At 47.4% G+C, this 22,217-nt stretch overlaps 1 protein-coding gene across 1 annotated transcript; it reads left to right on the forward strand.

Annotated features, from left to right (window-relative positions):
- The first annotated feature begins 521 nt into the window (after positions 1-521).
- On the forward strand, positions 522-16,897 carry LOC136578761 (uncharacterized). The gene is made up of 3 exons (XM_066578927.1): positions 522-899; positions 14,602-15,147; positions 16,660-16,897. Exons 1-3 carry the CDS (start codon positions 833-835, stop codon positions 16,713-16,715), a joined length of 669 nt encoding a protein of 222 aa, XP_066435024.1. The 5' UTR covers positions 522-832; the 3' UTR covers positions 16,716-16,897.
- The last annotated feature ends 5,320 nt before the right edge of the window (positions 16,898-22,217 follow it).

Consider the following 22,217-nt stretch of genomic DNA (forward strand, 5'->3'; position numbering starts at 1 on the left):
GGCAGAAGAGAGAAGTCCAGGAGAAAAGCGGAGCCAGCAGAACTAAGAAGGAAAGAGCAGCAGGCAGCATAGAGGGGGAGAGCAGGGGGAAGAGGCTACAGGAGCAGGCAGAGGGGGGAAGAGGTTACAGGAGCAGGCAGAGGGGGGAAGGCAGAGGGGGGAAGAGGTTACAGGAGCAGGCAGAGGGGGGCCGTCAGAGGGGGGAAGGAAGCCTTTTAGCCCAGAGCGCAGCAGAGCCAGCAGCATCAGCAGCATGGGGTGCAGCATAGAGGGTAGCATAAGAGACAGGGAAAGCTTAATAGAAGAAACTGGGGCATCTAGTATCCAGAGGCTGGCAGGCAGCGCGCGCCCACGCCAGCTACAGCCTGCGGGATCCAGCACTCAGCGCAGTTGCTTTATTAATCGCCGTTACCTCAGCGCCCTAGCCGGGCACGAGCGCATGCAGTCCCAAACGTCAGGTCAACGTCGCGCCAGCAGACGGCAAGGTCAGGGCGCTAGGCGCAGGCAGCGCGACAGAGCCAGGCTCAAGCAGCGCGGTAGCAGGCAGCCTACAGGTCTAGAGCAGGAGTGGGCAGGGTGCAGCAGCAGCGTTAGGGAGCGCGTGTCAGCTAGAGGCGGCAGGAGCAGCAGTCCGGAGCAGTCACAGCAGTCGGTAAGCCACCGCATAAGGTCGGCTCCGCCACTGTCACGCCACGATAGGGATATAATACACCGCAGGAGGCACATTTATTCGCAGGAGAGGTCAGATCGGGACTACCCTGGAACGTCGCAAGCAGGAAGGGCACAAGAGGCTCCGCGCGAGGTCAGACGGCAGCCTTCGCCCGGACAAGATATGCGACGACGCAAAGGAATCACAGCGAGGACCACACCCTTGGCATCGCCGGAGGTCGGTCGAGCTGGTGAGTCGGTTTTTGTGGATGCTTGGAAAAATGTTATGGATCCCGCTAAGGCGGTTGACACGGGAGATTTGGTCACAGTCTTGAAATCGCTGTTGAGCAAAGTTGATCCCAAAGAAGGGCTTTCAGTGTCCTGCTTTCCAGGGGGTTTGGTCCCGCCTGCGAGTAATTGTGGTATTGGTTCAACAGCGAATGCGGGAAGTGATCCGGCAGAAGGCTTAAAATATGCCGATTCGCTTTTCTGTGGTGTTGCCCCTTTAGGGGTAGGTTTGTCAGAGGATCTGGTGGATAAAATTAAAAAAGGTATTTATGTGGATATTTGGTCCCTGTTGTCAGTGGACCATGTAATGGTTGATAAGGAACGCGTTTCGGAACGCGGACCTGTTAAAAAAGCTAAGATCGCCAAAACATTTGGCAATTGGTTGCAAGCATACTTGGTGCTCTCTCACGTTGTGTGTCAACATCAGCCCGCTAAGGGCCCGGAGATGATGGTGTACTTGAACACCATTTTTAGTGCGTACAAGCTGCACAGAGGGTCAGCCTGGTGGAGACATGATGAGGACTTTAGGTGTCGGGTTTTACGAATGGAGCACATAAGCTGGGCATCTAAGGCCACAGATGTGTGGATCCAGCTCATATTAGCGCAGCGCCGTTAAGGCCGTTCCTTTCCAGGGGGCGCCGCCGGTGGTCTCCCAGCGACCAAATGGATCTTGTTGGCTCTACAATGAAGGTCATTGTAGATTCTACGCCACCTGCAAGTTTCGGCACGAGTGCTCGATTTGCGGAGGGCAACATGCAGCGATTCGCTGCTTCCAAAAACAAAAATCTGCTGCGGTGGGTGGTGCCAGTGGAGCAACGAACCCCGGTGAGAAGTCATTACCTGGATCTGTGGTTCGCAATGTACCACGAGAAACAAGAAGCAAAAATTCTTAAGTGCAGTTTTTCTGAAGGTTTTGTAATTCCGTTTTCGTACCAGCCTGCATCCATGTTTTGCCCTAATTTAAAATCAGCGACGGATAACATCAAACTAGTGTGGGAAAAACTACTCAAGGAAGTCGAGCTGGGCCGCATGGCAGGCCTGTTTGAGGAGCCACCTTTTGCGAATTTACGGGTTTCCCCGCTGGGGCTTGTACCCAAGAAAGAACCCGGCAAATTCCGCCTGATACACCACCTATCTTTTCCGCAAGGTTTGTCGGTTAATGATGGTATATCAAAGGAGCAAGCGACAGTAGCCTACACAACGTTTGACTGGGCGGTTCGGTATTAGTAAGGCGGGCAGATACGCACTGTTGGCGAAGGCTGACATTGAGTCAGCGTTTCGGCTATTGCCAGTTCATCCAGACTGTTTCCATTTGCTCGGATGCAGGGTGGATAACCGTTTTTTCATCGACATGTATTTATTGATGGGATGCTCCATATCTTGCTATTTCTTCGAGCTATTCAGCTCTTTTTTAGAATGGTTTGTTATTGAGCACGTTCCAGAAGCTTATGCATCGCGCGGGGGTACCGCTATCAGAGGAAAAAACTCTGGGCCCGGTCACCTGCTTGACGTTCCTTGGCATAGAAATACATTCAGTGGCAATGGTTTTCAGGCTTCCGGAGGAAAAAGTTGACAAGTTGCGCCGGTCGTTAAATGATGTGTCGGGTTGCAAGAAGGCTACGTTGCATCAGGTGCAAGTGTTATTGGGTTTATTAAATTTCGCTTGTAAAGTTATCCCAATGGGACGAGCCTTTGCCAGAAGGCTATCCCTTGCAATGGCAGGGGTGCGAGAACCCCACCACTTTGTGCGTGTGTCGAGGGTTAGTCTGCACAAACAGACTGGTCAGTGATGTTGTCCGGTTCCAAATTGACCTAGGTATCAGATTGAGCGCTCTGAGAGACACAGAACATACCAGTACACTCAGTATGGTTTGAAACAAGTGACTCTATTTATTATTTGCATTGTCTTGGCTTTTATAGCCAGTCGCTCTTGCAGGGATGCGACTTGTGGTTAAACAGGGAAAAGCTCGTGATTTTACATACCTCTTAAACTTGTGACTTTTACATCTGACAATAAACTTATGACTTGACATTTAACTTAGACTTGTGATTTCACATGACTTTTAGACAAGCACATTAATTTTAGAGAGAGCTGACAACTTCTTTGTGGTTAAGCCATCTCTTGCTAAAACTTTGAACATCTGTTCTAGTGAACTTCCTGATTCCACTTAGATCAGGCGTACAACTTAAGAGAGAAACCACAAGCCTGTTTCTCAATGGTCATGAGTTCTGTTACACATGAATATATTTGCAATATATTCATTTAGATAAGCAACATATATTAACTCCTTCAGCCCCTCTTGGCCCCTATCATTCCCCCATTTTGGACATCAGGAAGTCACACGCAGGGTCCAGTTCTATTTTGAAAAGTCATAGTCGAGGTAGGTCCTATTGGTCGACTAGTCCCTATAAGGCGTCTCTAGTATGATGTTACAATACTAGTAGCGTGCACAGGTACGCACGGCGTGGGACTCCCTAATCTTCACCCACACCAATGTCCCTCCTGGAGATAGTCCTAATGGTGAACACGTCCAGGTCGCCTTACCCTGACCCTACACTACCTAGTGACAAGACTGGAAGGAACCGCCGTATGTTCTGAGTAGCTAAGTAGAGTCGGTGGTCCTTCACAGTTGCTATCCAGTCCTTCTACCTCCCTCTTTTGTCTGTTGGTGAGTTGTGGGCTGCTAGGTTTTTGGTACATTAGTATACTTAATCTAGCTAGGGAGCAGGGACCTCCGGTCAGGTTAGCTGGAATATATGTGTAAGTCAGGTTACCGCAGGACAGGACCCAGCCTAATGGTAATTTGACGTGCCTAAAATGGCTGGGGCTTCGGACTGTGTGGTTGCAAAGCATAGGAGTATGTACCTTTCTACATTGCTCGACTGTGCGATTACAGAGTCTCTGGTTATCACTAGTCACCCTGGTTCTCTGCGCACAACCTCCGATATGTTCTTTATTACACGTGAAGTTATAGCATACCTCAGCCGGGGCGACATTCCTGACCCGGAAACGAGTCATATTTGACCAAAGTGTATGTTCGACCGCATCACAATGGGGACAATATTCATATACATTAAGAAAGGTATTTTCTTGAACAACATTGCTCTCTTCCACATCACTATCGTTATGCACTATTGAATATATATCGCGAAGTGTCTTTATTGGAGTGGGGATAGACAGTAAGCAAGTCCGTAAAATATCTTCCCCACTCCGAAGGTTGGGCATGCACATGTGGGAGATATTCAGTACGTCTTTTGCAAAGTATTCCCACATGTTGGGGTGTCCTTCCGCCCAAACAGTCCATCTTCTTCTTACATCGACAGTTGGTGAGGAATTGTCCCGAAAAGAGAGTAGTCCAAGAAGACAAAGGGTAAATAATACACCTATCCAGACTATCAGTGCTGGTGTCCAGGTTGCCATCCCCCTCCCCCACCCTGGGTTGGGCTTACTCTCCACCCCCCTCGTGGTGCTGAGGCGTTGGAATTTTCTTGCAGTGTGAGGCATGGATCCAAGTGGGTTTGCCTTCTAGCTTGACCGAGGTGGGAGTGGTTAACAGTACTTGGTATGGTCCGTCAAAGCGAGGTTCCAAAGTCTTTCTGACGTGTCTCTTTACCACCACCCAATCTCCAGGTTGCAGAGAGTGGGATCCTTCCAAACTATCAGGGTCTGAAATAGAAGAGAAAACTAGGTTGTGTGTTATTTTTAGCTTTTGGCATAAGTCCTGCACAAAGGAAGTAACTTTATCATGACCCAGGGATAGAGCTTGTGGGTGATACAGTCCTAGCCTGGGCACGGAGCCAAAGAGAATCTCATAAGGAGACAGTCCTGTTTTCCTATTTGGCGTGGTCCATACTGAGTAGAGGGCCAGAGGTAGGCACTCGGGCCAAGGTTTTCCTGTTTCAACCATGGCTTTCTGTATCTTAAGTTTCAGGGTGCCATTGAGTCTTTCCACTTTTCCGGAGCTCTGCGGATGATAGGGGGTGTGAAAGGCCTGCTCTACTCCTAAGGCGGACATGACTTCCTTCATTACCTCACCAGTGAAGTGAGTACCACGGTCGCTCTCAATGGTCTCTGGTACCCCAAATCTGCACACTAACTCTGACACAAGTTTTTTTGCAGTGGCCTGGGCAGTGGCCTTCGGGACCGCGTAGGCCTCAGCCCACCCAGAAAAGAGGTCAACGCATACCAGGACATACTTGTACCTTCCTGATCTGGGCAGCTGGATGTAATCTATCTGTAGTCTCTGGAAGGGGTACAAAGGTCGCGGAGTGCACTTCCGAGGGGTCTTTACTACTTGACCGGGGTTGTGTAGTGCACAGATTTCACAAGCCTTGACGTATGCCTTTGCCATCCTGTTAAATCCCGGAGCGTACCACATTTTCTCCACCAGGGCTACCATGGCATTACGAGAAGCGTGCACCTTTCCATGAGCCAAAAGGGCCATACTAGGATAGGCAGCCGCAAGTAAACACATACGGGAACCCATCATCCAACCTTCATTTCCTTTTACTGCCCCTGCACTTGCCCAGCGCTCCTGCTCTTGCCCTGAGGGGAGTAGGTCCACCTCCTTCTGTGGTGGGACAGAGGGAGTCTGGTCCTTGGCATGGGGATCAGGATCCTCCTCCGCTGGGCAGGACCTGGTCTGAACTCTGCACACGGGTGCCCTCCAGTCCAGCAGGGCTGCAGCCTTAGCTGCTCCGTCTGCCTTCTCGTTGCCTCTGCTTTCCAAGGAGTCCCCTTCGGTGTGTGCCTTTACCTTTATTATGGCTACCTGCTTCGGGAGCATGATAGCTGACATTAAACTACTTACTGCCTCACCATTCTTTATCGGTCTGCCTTGAGCTGTTAGGAAGCTCCGCGCGCGCCAAATCGGCCCATAGTCATGCGCAACGCCAAACGCGTACCTGGAGTCCGTGTAGATATTAGCAGTGACTCCCCGGGCTAACTTGCAGGCCTCGGTCAGAGCGCACAGCTCCGCTTCCTGTGCTGACATATGTGGGGGCAAGACGCGGCCTATCAGTACTTCATTCATTGATACTACAGCAAACCCTGTCACAAATCTGCCCATCTCATTCTGGTATCGTGATCCATCCACAAACATTTCAAGGTGGGGGTTTAGGAGAGGTTTATCAGTGACATGTGCGAACCCAGCTGTCTCCTGCTCCATCAGAGCAGCACAGTCATGCTGGTGCTCGGTGTCAAAAGCTTCCTCTTCGCCTAGGGAATTGACAAAAAGTTGATCCCCTGTGCTTACTCCCCCATTTGAATCAGTGTCACCTAATGGCAGTAAGGTGGCCGGATTCAAAGTTGTGCAACGTTGAAATGAGACATTGGATGAAGAGTGTACTGCAAGTTCCATTTTGACCTGTCTAGCAAGAGACAGATGTCTACGGCTCACCTGTGTCAGAATTCCATGTACGTCATGGGGCGTGAGGACCACAAGAGGGCAGTCTAGGACCACCTCAGAAGCTTTCTCAAGTAGTGCTTGTACGGCCAGAACTGCTCGTACACAGGAGGGTGAACCCCTGGCTACTGCGTCAAGATGTGCACTGTAGTATGCTACAGGGCGCTTTTTGTCACCATGCTCTTGTGTGAGGACGGCAGTAGCATGTCCCGCCATCTCAGTCACGAACATCTGGAAGGGTTTATCATAGTCTGGCAGACCCAGTGCTGGAGCACTGGTGATCTGTATTTTCAGCTGATGGAAAGCTGATTCGGCTTCCGGGGTCAAAGCAAATGGCTTAGAACTCAGGCAGTCGTACAGAGGCTGCATGGTCATGGAGGCAGAGCGAATCCACGGCCGACAATATGAAACTAACCCCAGAAATGTCCGCAACTGAGCATGGGAGGCGGGGAGTGGCATGTCCTCCACCACCTTGGTACGTTCTGGCGTGAGGTGTTTTGTACCAGGACCTAGGCAGTGACCAAGAAACACAACATGAGATTTGCAAAACTGTAATTTGTCTTTACTGGCTTTACACCCGCTGTCTGCAAGAAAACAAAGGAGGCTGAGTGAGGCCGCAACGCAGGCAGGTCTGTCCGGTGCACAGAGTAGGAGATCATCAACATACTGAAGCAGGGCCACACCCGGTGGGACCGTCCATGCATCAAGTACAAGCATCATACATCGGGTGAATTGATTTGGGCTGTTTTGTGCCCCTTGTGGTAGGACAGTCCAGCAGTACTGTTTTCCTCGGAACGTGAAGGCAAACAGGTACTGGCAATCGGGGTGTAGCGGGACTGAAAAGAATGCATTGGTAAGATCGATCAGGGTGTACCAACAGGTTCCGGAGGGTATGGTGGACAACAGAGTGTAGGGATTGGGGACCAGAGGTGTCTCTAGGATGGTCACCTTATTGATTTCTCTTAGATCGTGAACCATCCGGTAGGTATCAGGTTCGCCTTTCTTGCCTTTCTTTTTAACCAGGAAGAGTGGCATGTTAGCGGGTGAGACGCAAGGTTTTAAAGCATTCAAGGCACATAACTCTGTAATAGTGGAGGCTATTGCGTCTTCCTGTGCCATGGCTAGGGGATACTGGCGGATCATGGGGGCTTTTTCCCCATCTTTGAGATATACCATGACTGGGGGTACGTGGAGATGGCCCAAGTCTGTCTTCCCTTTTGCCCATAGGGTCTCTGGCACTGCTGAGAGAACCTGTGTATCTTCTGGGGTCAACACATATACAGTACAAGAAGGAGGCGGAGTGACCAAGTCTGCTGCCATGAGACAGAATACCTGGTGGTCGGCCGCAGAGGTACTGACATGAGCCTCACCGGAAGGATAGAGCTGAATACAGCACCCCAGGGGTCCCATCACATCGGTTCCCATGATGCAATCCCCAGCGGGTGACACCAGGAAGCAAGTGAGGACTCGTGACCCTTGAAAAGAGACTTCTATGGGCTCGGTCTCACGCATGGGTGTTGGTTCCCCGAACACTCCAACGGCTATGGCTATGGAGTCTGAGAGAGGAATACTAAGGTCATTGACTTGTGAGGTACTGACACATGATTTAGTGGCCCCTGTGTCAATTAAAAAGGGCACCTCCTTCCCCTGGATTTTTAGAGGCTGAAAAATTTGTGGTCCACATGCGTCAGTAACTATAAGGGACACGGGGGAAGGAGTGCCAGACCTTCATTGGTAATTGGTATACCCGTTGTTTCCCTGTGGGCGGGATGATGTGGTATTGGCCGTACTTCCCTGTTGCCCCCTTTCGTCTGACATGTTCTGTCTAGGGCGTTTAGGGGCCCTACAATTACGGGCCAAGTGTCCAGTCTTCCCGCAGTTATAACACTTACGGGTCTCCCGCCTGGGGTCTGTAAGTCGGGCTGTGTCCCCCTCCATGGTGTAATGTTTAACCATAACACCCTTTGCGTGGTCTTCTGTGTCCATGACAAATCCTACAGCTTTCTTATATAGATCACGCGGTTTGGCCTGTCGCCAATCGGGGGTACATGCTTTAACGCGGTCGGACAGGCGCTTATCTATTCCTTGCATAAAGGCTTCACAAAAAGCAGCATTACGTATGGCTTTTGGACAATCATATAAACCCAGATCTCTGCCTACTTCCTCTAAACGGCCAAAGTAACATTCAATAGACTCGCCCTTGTTCTGTCTACACTGGGTTAGGGCTGTACGTCTCTCTTGGGCTTTATCCTTAAACCAGGCTTTAACCTTGTCCACATATTGAGTACCACTAAGTAATGTCTGGGGGTCATCTGGGCGATCTTCAAGACCACAAAATTGAGTAATACTATTGTAAAGGCCCAGAGGACATTTTACATTCATAAGACATTCCATGTCTGTCCAAGTGGCAGAGTAGTTTTTCTGTATGACTTTCAACTTTCTATGGAAAGCTGCTGGCTCTGTCTGGGGATCGGGCAGTTGCTGACACAGTGCCATCTGGTTTGTGGCGCTCCAGGGTCGCCATGTAGTGACTGTAGACCCGGGAGTTGGTCTATGTGCGTCCGTGGGTCTGTCATTAGAAGACGATGGTCTGTCAGTGTCCTCTTGTCTGACCGTGCCCAATGGTGGACTCGGTCTGTTTGTTTCTCTATAATGGGTAGTGGAGGTTGTAACGGGGAACAAGAGAACCGGTTGTCTACACTGGTCCCTGGGACGTGGAGTCCCACATACCGTACAGAGTTCTCTAAAACAGGCATTCTGTTGACCACAACGTGGACAGTCCCAAGCCGGACCTCTATTTACTTCAGGGCCCGGGGATCCTGATTGAGGGCTGTAGGGAGGTGTATCCATCTGGGCAGTAGCCTGTGGATACGTAGGAGGCAGGGGCGGCAAATTGGGATACAGAGAATTAAAGGGATTATTTGGAGACATTGGTGGAGCGGCCGGGACGACAGGAGGGACTAATGGAACCGTAGGGGTTTCCATGGGAACGTCTATTGGTGGCCGGGCCATAGGACAATAAACTAAAATGCCCTCGCCTCGGGACTCGGAGTCCCAGTGTTCGTCTTCTGCTGTTTTAGAGCAGTCCAGGATGGCCTTCATGCCCTTTTCCAAACCCTTATTTCTTATTTCCTTTCTATGCTTATCCTCATATTGTGACCAAAATTCATAATTGAATGTTCCCGCCTTCTTGAGGCCTATACGTTTGTAAACTTTATAGGCTTGTCTGCAAATGTCCTCCCCTTCTCTATCTTTAATTATTTCAATAGGAGTCTGATATATCTTAGATTGTTCAGACCCCATGCTTGACCACTTCCAACTATTCTTCACTAAGTATACAGGACGTATATTTCACACAGTAAACTAAGATAATCACTGAGATTATCTGGGAACACACAGTTCCCTGTCCCGGAATAGATTTACAGAACTAAAACGTGGTCAACTTCAAACACTAGGATTCAGGGGAGACCAGACTTCGCCTCTTAGGGAACTTTTAGTAATATTATAACAGATCCAGAGTAACAATATGACTGCCAGAAATGAGACTATAACAATAACAATTATTTCAATCTCCAATACAGACAACATGACTCTTTAAGTCCCAATGAGTGAGTTCTTCCGTCTAGGACAGTTAAATGAACTTATTCACTCTAAAATATGGACGGGGCAGAAAATATAGGAAACAGGCAACAACTAACCTCTAGTCCGTTAGAGACACAGATCTAAAGAATCCAGACTGTATAATAGTAAGACAAGCTCTTACCTTTACACCGGTGTTTTCAGTCTGGGGTCTCAGGATCCAGTATCCACGTCAACGGGCCAGGAGTTTGTTTGTCTACTGGTTGCGATGTCCCGTAAAGGTAAGCCCCGCCCCCTAGTTGGGCGCCAAAAACTGTCGAGGGTTAGTCTGCACAAACAGACTGGTCAGTGATGTTGTCCGGTTCCAAATTGACCTAGGTATCAGATTGAGCGCTCTGAGAGACACAGAACATACCAGTACACTCAGTATGGTTTGAAACAAGTGACTCTATTTATTATTTGCATTGTCTTGGCTTTTATAGCCAGTCGCTCTTGCAGGGATGCGACTTGTGGTTAAACAGGGAAAAGCTCGTGATTTTACATACCTCTTAAACTTGTGACTTTTACATCTGACAATAAACTTATGACTTGACATTTAACTTAGACTTGTGATTTCACATGACTTTTAGACAAGCACATTAATTTTAGAGAGAGCTGACAACTTCTTTGTGGTTAAGCCATCTCTTGCTAAAACTTTGAACATCTGTTCTAGTGAACTTCCTGATTCCACTTAGATCAGGCGTACAACTTAAGAGAGAAACCACAAGCCTGTTTCTCAATAGTCATGAGTTCTGTTACACATGAATATATTTGCAATATATTCATTTAGATAAGCAACATATATTAACTCCTTCAGCCCCTCTTGGCCCCTATCACGCGTGACGAGAGGCATGAAAGCAGATTTACATATATGGAAAATTTTCTTACAATCTTTCAACGGGCAAGTAATGTGCCCGAAGGAGGAGCTGGCAAGCTCTGACCTTAGTGTATTCGTGGACGCGGCGGGCTCCGACGGTTTCAGGGTCATCTTCAAAAATCACTGGTGCAGAGAGCAATGGCCAAAGGAGTGGCATAAAAATCGGTGGACAAAGAACATTACGTTATTAGAGTTTTTTCCAGTAGTGGTTGCTTTGGAGTTCCAAAATGCAAGATTGTAAGTTAGGTTTCTGGTCGGATAACGTGGCAGTGGTACAAACGATTAATAAACAGTCTTCGGGTTCACCACAGGTATTGGCTCTGTTGAGACACGTAGTACTTGGATGTCTGCAAAAGAATATTCACTTGAGAGCTAGACATGTTCCAGGACATTGCAATGGTGCGGCTGATGCACTCTCTCGTTTACAGATGGAGTTGTTGAGGGAGCGGCACTCAAAAGCGGATACCGAAGGAGTACGCTGCTCTCCTTTCTTATGGAGTCTGACAGAAGAGCGTTGCTGAAACTGGTGCAAGCATCAGTGGCGGTCGCTACTTGGAAAGGCTACAATGCAATCTGGTCGACGTGGTTAACGTTTTTGGGAAATCGGGTGGTAGGAGGTAACGGAGCACGGTCAGCCACGCTGAATATGCTAGCATGCCTACGCTCCAAGCGGGCATCAGTGGGGGTAGCAAAAAAAGCACCTGTCGGGGGTAGCGTTCTTATTGAAGCTACACGGCATGATGGACATTACGAAAGATTTTGTCTTTCGGCAGATCATTCGCGGATGGAGGAAGGACAGAGCGAGAGTAGACAAAAGGCGACCCATTACTTTTGTGCTATTGACCAAGTTATTAGAAGAGTTAGCGTTTATATGTACAGATAGCGCAGAAACGTTATTGTTCTGAACCGCTTTTTCGTTAGCGTTTTTCGCAGCATTGCGCATCGGCGAATTAGTTTCAGCCAGCACAAATAAGCCTGGAGGCTTACTATCCAACGACGTGGTTTTCACAGGCGACGGTTTGCGAGTGCGCGTCAGACAATCCAAAACCGATATTTACGGACGAGTACAATGGCTCGCGATCAGCAGACTGGGGTCAAGATGGTGTCCAGTAGATTTGGTACGTCAATATGTTGAGACCCAGGCCCCCACGGGCCAGTTTTTGGCGCATGCGTCGGGACTTCCATTAACACGTTTTGAATTCACGACGGTTTTGTGGTCGGTGTTGCGTAAAGCGGATTTGGACCCAGTCGAATTCGGCACTCATTCTTTCAGAATAGCTGCAACGACCATGGCAGAAGCACATGGTATGAACGAAACCAAGGTTAAACGTTTAGGTAGATGGAAGTCGCAGGTATGCAAATCTTATGTTAGACCGGATTTAATTGCAGTTTAGGCCACAAGGCCTGTGTTGTCGGTTTTCAATTCGGTTATATGACTGGCGGTTACAGGTAGAGTTCTCTTGTTATTGTTTCATTACAGCCTTAGAACCTTGGACGGTATGGATAATCGGCCACTCGTTCGTTTATTGGGCAGAAAAAAGGAAGGGCAGCTGTACGGCTGTTGGGAAGAAATCTGGGTTTGGCCGGAACAGAAGTGAATTGGCTCGGAATACGAGGGCTACAATGGCCCAGGATGCTACAATTCGTACTACAAGTCAGCAGGTGGACCCCCCGAAGGGTTATTATGGTTGTACATGTCGGGGGGAATGACCTAGGCAACATAAAAATGGGTGATTTGCTCGTATTAATGAAGCAGGATATGCTAAGATTCCGTGACTGTTTTCAGGACGCCATAGTGGTATGGTCGGACATGATTGCGATACGTTGTTGGAGAGGGGCAAGAGACCCAGAAGCGACCGAAAGAGTGCAAAAGTTAGTCAACCTCAAGATATCCAAGTTCGGGAGGGCAATGGGAGGCATCGCCGTTTGTCATTGGAAGTTAGAAGATAGGGAAAGAGGGGCGTCGAGGGAAGATGGTGTCCATCTCAATAACGTTGGAATGGACACGTTTCTTTCAGGTCTGCAGGGCGGGGTAGAGTTGGTGTTAGTTAAGGGTTGGTGGGGTGGGGCGTAAGGTGCCATAGACAGTATGGCACCTACCGCGTGGCCGGGAGCTTCCCATGCTGGCTACGGAAAAGGAAGGTTTGCAAGCCCACGGATATTTGGACTTACGAACGTCCTTGGGACTGTCACAGTTAAGGATCAGCGGATGAAGGCATGGGAAAAAGGTTGTGTTGGTTAAATAAAGTTCTTTTAATATCATATGTTAAAGTTCAATAAAGCTGTGGCCTACCCCACGTTTACAGCAAGAAGTTTGTGGTCGGTTGTTGTTTATAGAATAAGTGAGCACTCGGTTTCAGCTATGTCCCCAGTCTCACATGACCCATCTTAGGGGGAGGACTCTGGGAAGTTTGGGACAGACTGAAACTTTTGATTGTTATAACTAGTTTCATTTTTAGATTGGTAGATCATCTGTAAATGGTAGATTAGTTTCACTTGTTAGATATCTTAATCCAACTTCTCCCGCCTTGCTTTTTCTCTTTCGTAGTGCTTTGGTGCTGTGCTGTGTTGAGGTGGAATTGGAATTAGCACTTGACACTGATTTGGTTTCCAGGATGTCTCATAGCAGCACTTGTGAAATCTGCCCGGCATCTTTTATTGCTCTTCAGGGCAATTGCTCGAGAATTGTTAGAAGGCTAAAAGCCCCTCGTTCGTGTCAAGTGATCAGAGTCAGTCTGAAGCATAGGAGCCGATTTATGAAACCTGTCCAAAAGAAAACCAGTCTCTTGCCCATAGCAACCAATCAGAGTCCAGCTTTAATTTTTCAAGAGCACTATGAGAAATTAAAGCTGTGCTGTGATTGGTTGTTTTGGGCAACAATGACACTTATGAGACTTCTGGAAACATACTTGCTGGTAAGGGTGTATTAGCACTGCATTTGCGGTGTACAGTATATTGCAGGTATACATTGGAAGAACAGTTGTCTTTAGTTACCCATGTTAAAATATTTTTTACGGTATGCGTCTGGGCAGAGTAGCGCAGTTGGCCACATTATTCTATCTAACAGACTTGTCCGTAGCTGCCCAGTTTGGTACCGCTCCCATTGAATTTATCTGCTTCCAACGCTGATCTTGAGCAGGTGACCCCTGCCAAATCAATTATTGATTACCTTTTCTGAGGATAGGTCATCAATACTAAAAGTCCCAGAAGGCACCTGCTTCTAGTGATCTTTAACATATGGGCTGATATAATGTAAACCTCTGCGCCTTTCAGACTCCTTCCCTTCCTTCAAGTAGTTACATAAAACTATTTGAATGGAAATAGGTTTTGGGCCGGCTGCACACAGGCAGGTTGGATTCCACATGCGGAGGCCCGTAGCAGAATCTGCCCCTCCCCGGCCGGTGTTCGCGCATGCCTTTATTTTCTTGTTCTTTTCTGTACTGTGGATGGTCCGCACGGCTCGCCGTCGGCCATGCGCAGTACAGATTTCCATGCGGAATTCACAGGAAAATGGAGTATGCTGCTTTTTTTTTTTTTTCCATCCGTGAGCAGAAAATGCAGTTGGTTTCCGCTCTTGTGCAATCACTTTTGTATAGCATACTATGGGCGGTATTTGCTACGAAATGCGGAGGCGGACACCCGCTCCAGATTTGGTAATTCAAATCCGCTCATGTCCAGATTTCCTTTTTATTGTACAAAGTTTAGTAAATGAGGAATGTTTGCAAACCTACATTTATTGTTTCTAACAACGATCATTTATTTTAGAATTTCGGAGCGGAAAAAAGAGACCTCACAAGGAGTGTGACGATCCTCCCACCGTGCGTTCCTCGTCGTCGTCTTCTTCCTACACGAATGTCATGGGATCCCACCAGCAGAGCTCATCTGGAGGGTCTTCACGTTCCTCTTCCATTGCAGCCACTTACACAAATGTTAACAATCCCAAAGAAAGATCCTATGTTCCCGAGATGTTTGGGGGAGAGATGCGTACGGTAACGGATACGCCTCATATCTCGCAGAATAGTTTAAAGGACAAGACTTCAAAAATACAGGAAAAGGACTCACTAAAAGGCACTTGTACAGCAGAAACTTCTGAAGTAGGTGCTGTGGAAAATCCTGCCAATCCTGGACCATCGTCCTCGGATGGCAACTGCTTCTCTGAAGCTCGTTCTGAGAGGCCTTCATCCAGCCATACACAAGGAAAAACCTCTAAAACCCTAAGTCCGGACATACTTCATCTCCTCAAAGGGAAAGATGCAAATACTGTGACAAATATCCTGCGGACACTTTCTCCCTTTTATCCTGCTCTTCAAGGTAAGTGTAAGAAACACAACCCACACTGCACGGCATCAGATGAAACCCAGGGAACCAACCAGATGGCAGTAGATATATATATAGCTGTGCCAATCAGATGGCAGTAGATATGTATATAGCGCCCACCTCGTGGCCGTGTAATATGTAGGCACATCTCTAGAGTGTATAAAAGTGGTTGGCTGCATTTCTCGTCACCACTGGTATATGCAAAGAGAATGTTCTATAAAATGGCGCAGTCCTTGGCACAGGATGCTTCTACACTAGCCGATAGTTAGCCCAGTAATGGCACAAAAGGCAGTACTATTAGTGATTGACATCCCTGTATATACAGTCCTTCACAGATAGCTGTCAATCACTGATAGGACTGGCCATCGGACTATGCTGGGACCAGTGGATGTGTGAGGCCACACAAGGGGTCCGGGCTCAGGACGTCACCGACAGACCATCATTGGAGAAGAGCATCTGATTGTCCGACAAGCACAAGCAGCTCCAAATGTTTCATTGTCCAAAGAGACGAGCTAACGGCGGCACAGCTGAGTACTAGAGTCTCCATGTCCCCTATATCCAATCTTGTATCCAAGCTAGAGGCAGTACAACAGGGTACTAGAGCCTCTATGTCATCCAGTATCACATCTCGTATCCAAGGTACAGATGGTACAGCAGGGTACTAGAGCCTCAATGCCCGCCTATATTACATCTTGTATCCAAGCTAGAGGCGGGATAACAGGGTACTAGAGCCTCCATGCCCATCTGTATCACATCTTGTATCCAAGCTAGAGGTGGGCCAACAGGGTACTAGAGCCTCCATGCCCATCTGTATCACATCTTGTATCCAAGCTAGAGGCGATACAATAGGGTACTAGAGCCTCCATGCCCCCATATCCCATCTTCTATCTAAGCTACAGGCGGTACAGCAGGATACTAGAGCCCCCATGCCCTCCGTATCACATCTTGTATCCAAGCTAGAGGCGGGATAACAGGGTACTAGAGCCTCCGTGCCCACCTGTATAACATCTTGTATCCAAGCTAGAGGTGGTACAACAGGGTACTAGAGCCTCCGTGCCCACCTGTATAACATCTTGTATCCAAGCTAGAAGTGGTACAGCAGGGTACTAGAGCCTCCATGCCCATCTGTTTCACATCTTGTATCCAAGCTAGAGGTGGTACAACAGGGTACTAGAGCCTCCATGCCCATCTGTTTCACATCTTGTATCCAAGCTAGAGGTGGTACAACAGGGTACTAGAGCCTCCGTGCCCACCTGTATAACATCTTGTATCCAAGCTAGAGGTGGTACAACAGGGTACTAGAGCCTCCCTACAAGGGGTCAGTTCTCCACAATAAATGATCCTTTTGGTCAGATATTGTAATCAATTACATCAGCGTTAAAATCCCAAAGAGAAAATTTCATTAGATTCTGACAACTTCTCCCGGGTGCCTGAGTGTATATTATTAATACAGTATACTTGTGGTGTTTTTCTTTTTTTGTCATAGTTTTTTTTCTCTTATTACAGATGTAAACCTTGAGATTCTTGCCCAGGTCCTTGTTAACACTGGAGCGCTCGACTAAGGTTCCACAATATCAACTAATGAAATGTTGCATAAAAGATCTAGTTCTAGTTCCAATTTCTTCATCTTGAGTTACCAAGTGTAGCTGGCAATGTTCGGTCTGTTTGGTTTCCTAGATTCAGTGGATTGCTTTCATTATAATGAAGTTTTCCAAATTCAGTTTCCTAATAAACGCTCTTGAAAACCCAACTTGGAGAATTGTGTTTTGTTTGCAGTTATTCACAATGTATGTTTAGTTGCTGCTATAGTGTTATATCTAGTCTGTACAATCTGAAGCAATTAGTGTATAGACTATTGTGTCAGGATATTTGATTGCTGGTCTGATTGTATCTTAAACTAACACCTAGTGCAGATTAAAGGTGGAACAACCTCTTCTGATGCTTCAAGGCGGGTGTTTTAGAATGTGCCCTACCCCGCTCGGTCCCTAAAATTACCTGCAAAAGTTGTAAGTAAAGGCCCGTTTACACACAAAGACAGTCTTTGAAAGATTGATAGTTTGTGATCATTTTGCATAAAGTGCTAATGGACACTTTGTGTAAAAGGGCCTATAGGAGCGGTTTGCAGATTCCAGCTTGTGCTTGGTTCTCGCATGGGCTGTCAGCAGAATACAATGTAATCTCCGACTCATGCAGAATGCAGTGTGCTGTCCCTGTTATCTCTCTTCGGCTGAACGATGGATTTTAAGCTCTCATTAAAATCTTCGTTTAACCGAAGAGTGAACGATGGCAGCATTTACACTGAACGATTAACACCCATATGCCATAGTTTGAAGGACTTTTGAATGATAATTGTTGCGTGTAAATGGGCTTAATATGTATTGTAGGATGAAAAAAGACATCAGTCCATTCAACTCAGCCTTTCGTCAAACACTCAACAAGAAATTTACCAGGTGGTATTAGCTGCATAAAGTGGAATATTGGCTAAACAAAGCTCATTCTAGGCGAGTTTGACAGATTCGGTCTAGGACTAGAAACTTTTCAGGTGGTATTTAGCCAAAATGAAATAGAATTCCTGCTGAACCAACCGGATTCTGGATGAAGGTTCAAGAGTTGTTAGATTCTGTCTATGACTCAACGCGTTTCACCAAGCCGGTACTTGGGTCCTCAGGAGCCCAATAAACTTTGAAAGTGAGGTAGATTGTCACTCCGTAAATGTCTCATTCATTCACAATAGTTACTGTGGGTATGCACACCATTAGGGCACCTTCACCCTGGTGATCACGATACCACCGCAAGAAAAATCGCAGTTTTACTCATGAGATGTCTGAGCGGCAGTGATGCGTTTTCTTGCAATAAACAATAGGAGTGTCTAATGTTAAAAACACAACCTGCACTGAACAAGATCAATGAGAAAAGAAAAAGCAAGATATGCATGTATAGCCAATAGGTAAAGAGGCGAGCCGTGACACCAAGCAGCGAAGTAGAAGGTGTCTGTTGCATCCATGTGGCACTAGAACACCACGGGCACAGAGCGGCATTCACACAGAACCACAAAAGGACACCGTATAATGCTGGTTAAAACTACACCACACCAGCCGCGAGAAGATGGAAGTAACTTGCCCCTTACTAGTACCCCCTGCCTAAATGTGGAGTTAGCGTCCTGAAAAGGACGGCCCAATGGTCTCCTCCTAGGACCTGGCTATGCCTATTAAAATACCTGGAGGGAAACACTTAAGTGCTGCTTTACGTTCCTCTCGCTGTGTTTACCTGTAAGAAGACAACTTTCACCAATAATAGAGGCTCCAACCACCAACTGAACTGAATAAACAGCAATGGACAAGGGGAGGGGTAGGAATATAAAGCCCTCGCCTGCTGAAAGGTAGCACAGAGAAGGCACCAACCCTCTCTCAAAGGAGGACTCTCAGAATACCAGCATGCAGATGACGTGCTGCCTAATAGCAGCCCCCGCACAACGTATGTCACTCAATGACCTGCAGAGTGACATGCCACGACACTATCATGACCGACAAGCTGCGACCGTGTCTAAACGTGGCGACGAGTGCCGATCAACGAGACTGGAGCTTATTTTACCTGGTCTTCTCACAGATCAATTCACACAGTATGGAGGCCGAAGGATTGTTCATGCGATCGTTAGTCCCACATGCTGTTTCATCACGACCAGCAGCACATCTCCTGTTTACATGGGAATGTGCTGCCGACCATGATTTTTATGCCACATGAAAGGTGATCACCTGACAAACCTTCACTTACCTATCATGTTATTGGTGGCACTTACACATCGCCTGATGAGCGGGCAACAAACACTAATGAATGTTTTTGTCTGAACATCTGACCGTGTAAAAAGCCCTTTACGGTGCTCGTTTCTCTCCCCTTCCCCTAATGGGCATTGTGATTCTCTGCAGCGAACTCATATTGTGGTGCGCCAGCTGCGATCGTGAAGTGGGTCCAGGGTGACATCACAGCATTATTCCCACCCCATGGAAGCGCAGAGTTGGTGCAAACATCTTTTCATTTCTATGCTGGGTGCCAACATGAAAACATCTCCCCATTGTATATATGGGCTGATTGGTCAGCTAGGTAGCCCCCTCCCTGTCCACCAATCAGCCAGTGTGAAGGTATATGTATGTCCTCTCAGAGGGCGCCGGGTATTCATCTTCATTGTAGAGTTCTGGTCTCGGCATCCGCACGCTTTCAGATAAGTCCCTGGCATCTTTAGTAACATCTTTTCCTAGTGCTGCTCTATCAATTGTTACCTCCCCTATCACCACCTATGGACACTATAGATGCCCCCAGGTACCGGACGGGGGGGGGGGGGGGGGGCTACCCTTATTAGGGTGATTGCCCCAATTTAGACAGGTTCCGTCACACCAGTTTGGTTCGTGTTAGCGTTGCTATTCCCATTTTTGTTATCCTTATTAACCCGTTTTGTGTTCTTGTTAAAGTATAATTTTAAGCTAAACACAAGGGACTGTAGTAAACATCCGAGTAGGACATACAAGGGGCAACTGTGAGGGGCGCCATATTTGTGCCCTGCATGCACATAACCTATCTGCACACCCAGCATTCTGCTGGACACTGGAAGCTGGTATGGACCTCCCTTTACAATGAGCTATATGGCTGCCTGTTTCCACGGCACGGATCCTGTATAGGAAAGGGATGTGGGCAGACTTATAAATACATCTACATTAGAAACCCGCAGGGATGGGAGGCTGTTACCGTATGAAAACCCCTCATATCCAGGGGTTTCACCAGTGTGAGGGAGTCCTGACTCTCCCTAGCGGTGCGCCATTAAACATAACATAGGAACTTTAACCTTGCCTGATAGGTCACACAATGTATCACACTAACATTTTAGGATTTTACGGTGGGGATGTCACAAATCTAATGACACCAAAATGACACCACTTGTAATATACTTTGTAGAATTTCCAGGAACCAACCTCCTAACCCCGAGAACCAATTGGCAGGGTTAAGAAAGCTAAACCATCCCTGATCTTCATCTTGTTTTATGCTGGCAGCTATTTTCAATATACCTTTTGACATATGATTCTATATCCAAGTTCTATTAGCAACTTCCGAATGTTTTTCATTTTTTTAATTTCCATAATATATTACATATACAACCAGATAATCTAATGTCACATTTATTACACCGTTCCCTATATTTTCATTTGCTATCAACATAAAACCAATCTTGTCAAATCTGGGCTTGAAAAACAAAAAAAATAAAAAAAAAACGTTAGATGTTGAATACAAATGTCTCTTCCTGTAAAATTGTTTCTTCTTCTCTTGATCTTCTTTAGATCCTAAATAGAGATGAGCGAACGTACTCGTTTCGAGTAATTACTCGGACGAGTACCGCCATTTTCGAGTACTTCAGTACTCGGATGAAAAGATTCGGGGGGCGCCGGGAGGGAGAGGCGTGGCGGCGCGGGGGGTAACAGCGGGGAACAGGGGGGAGCCCTCTCTCTCTCCCTCTCCTCCCCACTGCTAACCCCCGTGCCGCCACGGCGCCCCCCGAATTTTTTCGCCCGAGTACGGAAGTACTCGGAAATCGCGGTACTCGGGCGAAAAAGGGGCGTGTCCGAGCACGTTCGCTCATCTCTAATCCTAAACCTATAGGATCTCCGATGCAGGGAAGCAGGGGGATTATTATGCCCTCACTGCTTCCCCTGGTTAGCCAAAGAACAGACCCTAAGTAGGAATCTGTCCCTGCCCATTTAATTGGTATCAAACAATCTTCTCCATTCTCCATATCCAGAAGTATCCACAGCTGACTATAGAGCCCCTTTATTCCAATGTTGCAGATGCCCTCTCTACACCACTTTGTTGCCCAAGGTCTTCAGGGAGGAGCTGTGAGGCTTAGCCCTCCTTTGACGTCATCAGGTGGCGGTCAGCATTCTGCAGAACGTCTGAGGTTCACTCCGATGACAGTGTAGCAGCAGTCAGGCAGACTTGTCAGTTCTTCAGGCTCAGTTGGATAGTCTCAGCGTATGGACAGATGCAGCATGCACTTGGAGAAGATGAAATTTCAAATCACAATTGCAAAAGTCCAAATGCCCTGGTGGAAATGAGTCAGTTCATAAATTTACTCAGTCCCAAATAAACTTGATGCAGAATAAATCAGTCTATGGCAAATCAAACAGAAACAAAATCACAATCCGGGGTCTTGTGTGCTTTTCTTCACCTCTTCATAAAAATAGATAAAATAAAAATCTGTGGGTCAAATTTATCAATAAAACAATCTCTGCCCAGAGGGACCGCAGTAATTGTCTGTTGTGGCAAAGGAATATTTCTAATATTCCTAATCTTTCTACATTTCAGCACAAATACCTTCTACATACAGTAGACATAAAACTCAAGAATTTTACTATGTAAACAAGCAATATAATATCAAACATTGCAAATCAATCAAGTTTACAATACAATAATCTCAGGCCTCATGTCCACGGGCAAAAGAAGAATTAAAATCCGCAGCAGATTTTAACTCTTCTCCTGCCCACGGATCCGCACCCCATAGGGATGCATTGACCACCCGCGGGTAGATAAATACCCGCGGATGGTCAATAAAAGGGATTTTTAAAAAAATGGAGCATGAAAAAATCTGGACCATGCTCTATTTTCGTGCGGGTCTCCCACGGGGACGGCTCCCGCAGGCTTCTATTGAAGCCTATGGAAGCTGTCCGGATCCGCGGGAGACAAAATTCGGAATTTACTCACCCGCTCGGGTTCTTCCCTTCGCCGCGGCTCCATCTTCTCTCTGTCGCGGCCAGATCTTTTTTCTTCGGGCCGGCGCATGCGCGGGGCACGTCACCCGGCCGCGACGCAGAGAACATGACGCCACGGCGAAGGGAAGATCCGGAGCGGGCGAAAGGTAAGTTAATTCTTATTTTCAGTGCTCATGTCCACGGGGCAGGAGGGACCCGCTACGGATTCTCCATGAAGAATCTGGAGCGGGCCTGATTTTCCCCGTGGACATGAGGCCTTATTAGATTGATCAAAATCATCATCAGTACAGTTACTTATTTTTCACGTTATCAAAT

This window comes from Eleutherodactylus coqui, chromosome 9 (assembly GCF_035609145.1).
Source record: "Eleutherodactylus coqui strain aEleCoq1 chromosome 9, aEleCoq1.hap1, whole genome shotgun sequence".
Classification (NCBI taxonomy): Eukaryota; Metazoa; Chordata; class Amphibia; order Anura; family Eleutherodactylidae; genus Eleutherodactylus; species Eleutherodactylus coqui.

What these genes read in the sequence shown, in the direction of transcription:
- LOC136578761 (XM_066578927.1), top strand. Translation starts at nt 833, where the DNA reads ATGCGACGACGCAAAGGAATCACAGCGAGGACCACACCCTTGGCATCG. An exon ending in GCCGGAGGTCGGTCGAGCTG is followed by an intron (nt 900 to 14,601) that starts GTGAGTCGGTTT and finishes CATTTATTTTAG; the next exon opens with AATTTCGGAGCGGAAAAAAG. An exon ending in CTTTTATCCTGCTCTTCAAG is followed by an intron (nt 15,148 to 16,659) that starts GTAAGTGTAAGA and finishes CTCTTATTACAG; the next exon opens with ATGTAAACCTTGAGATTCTT.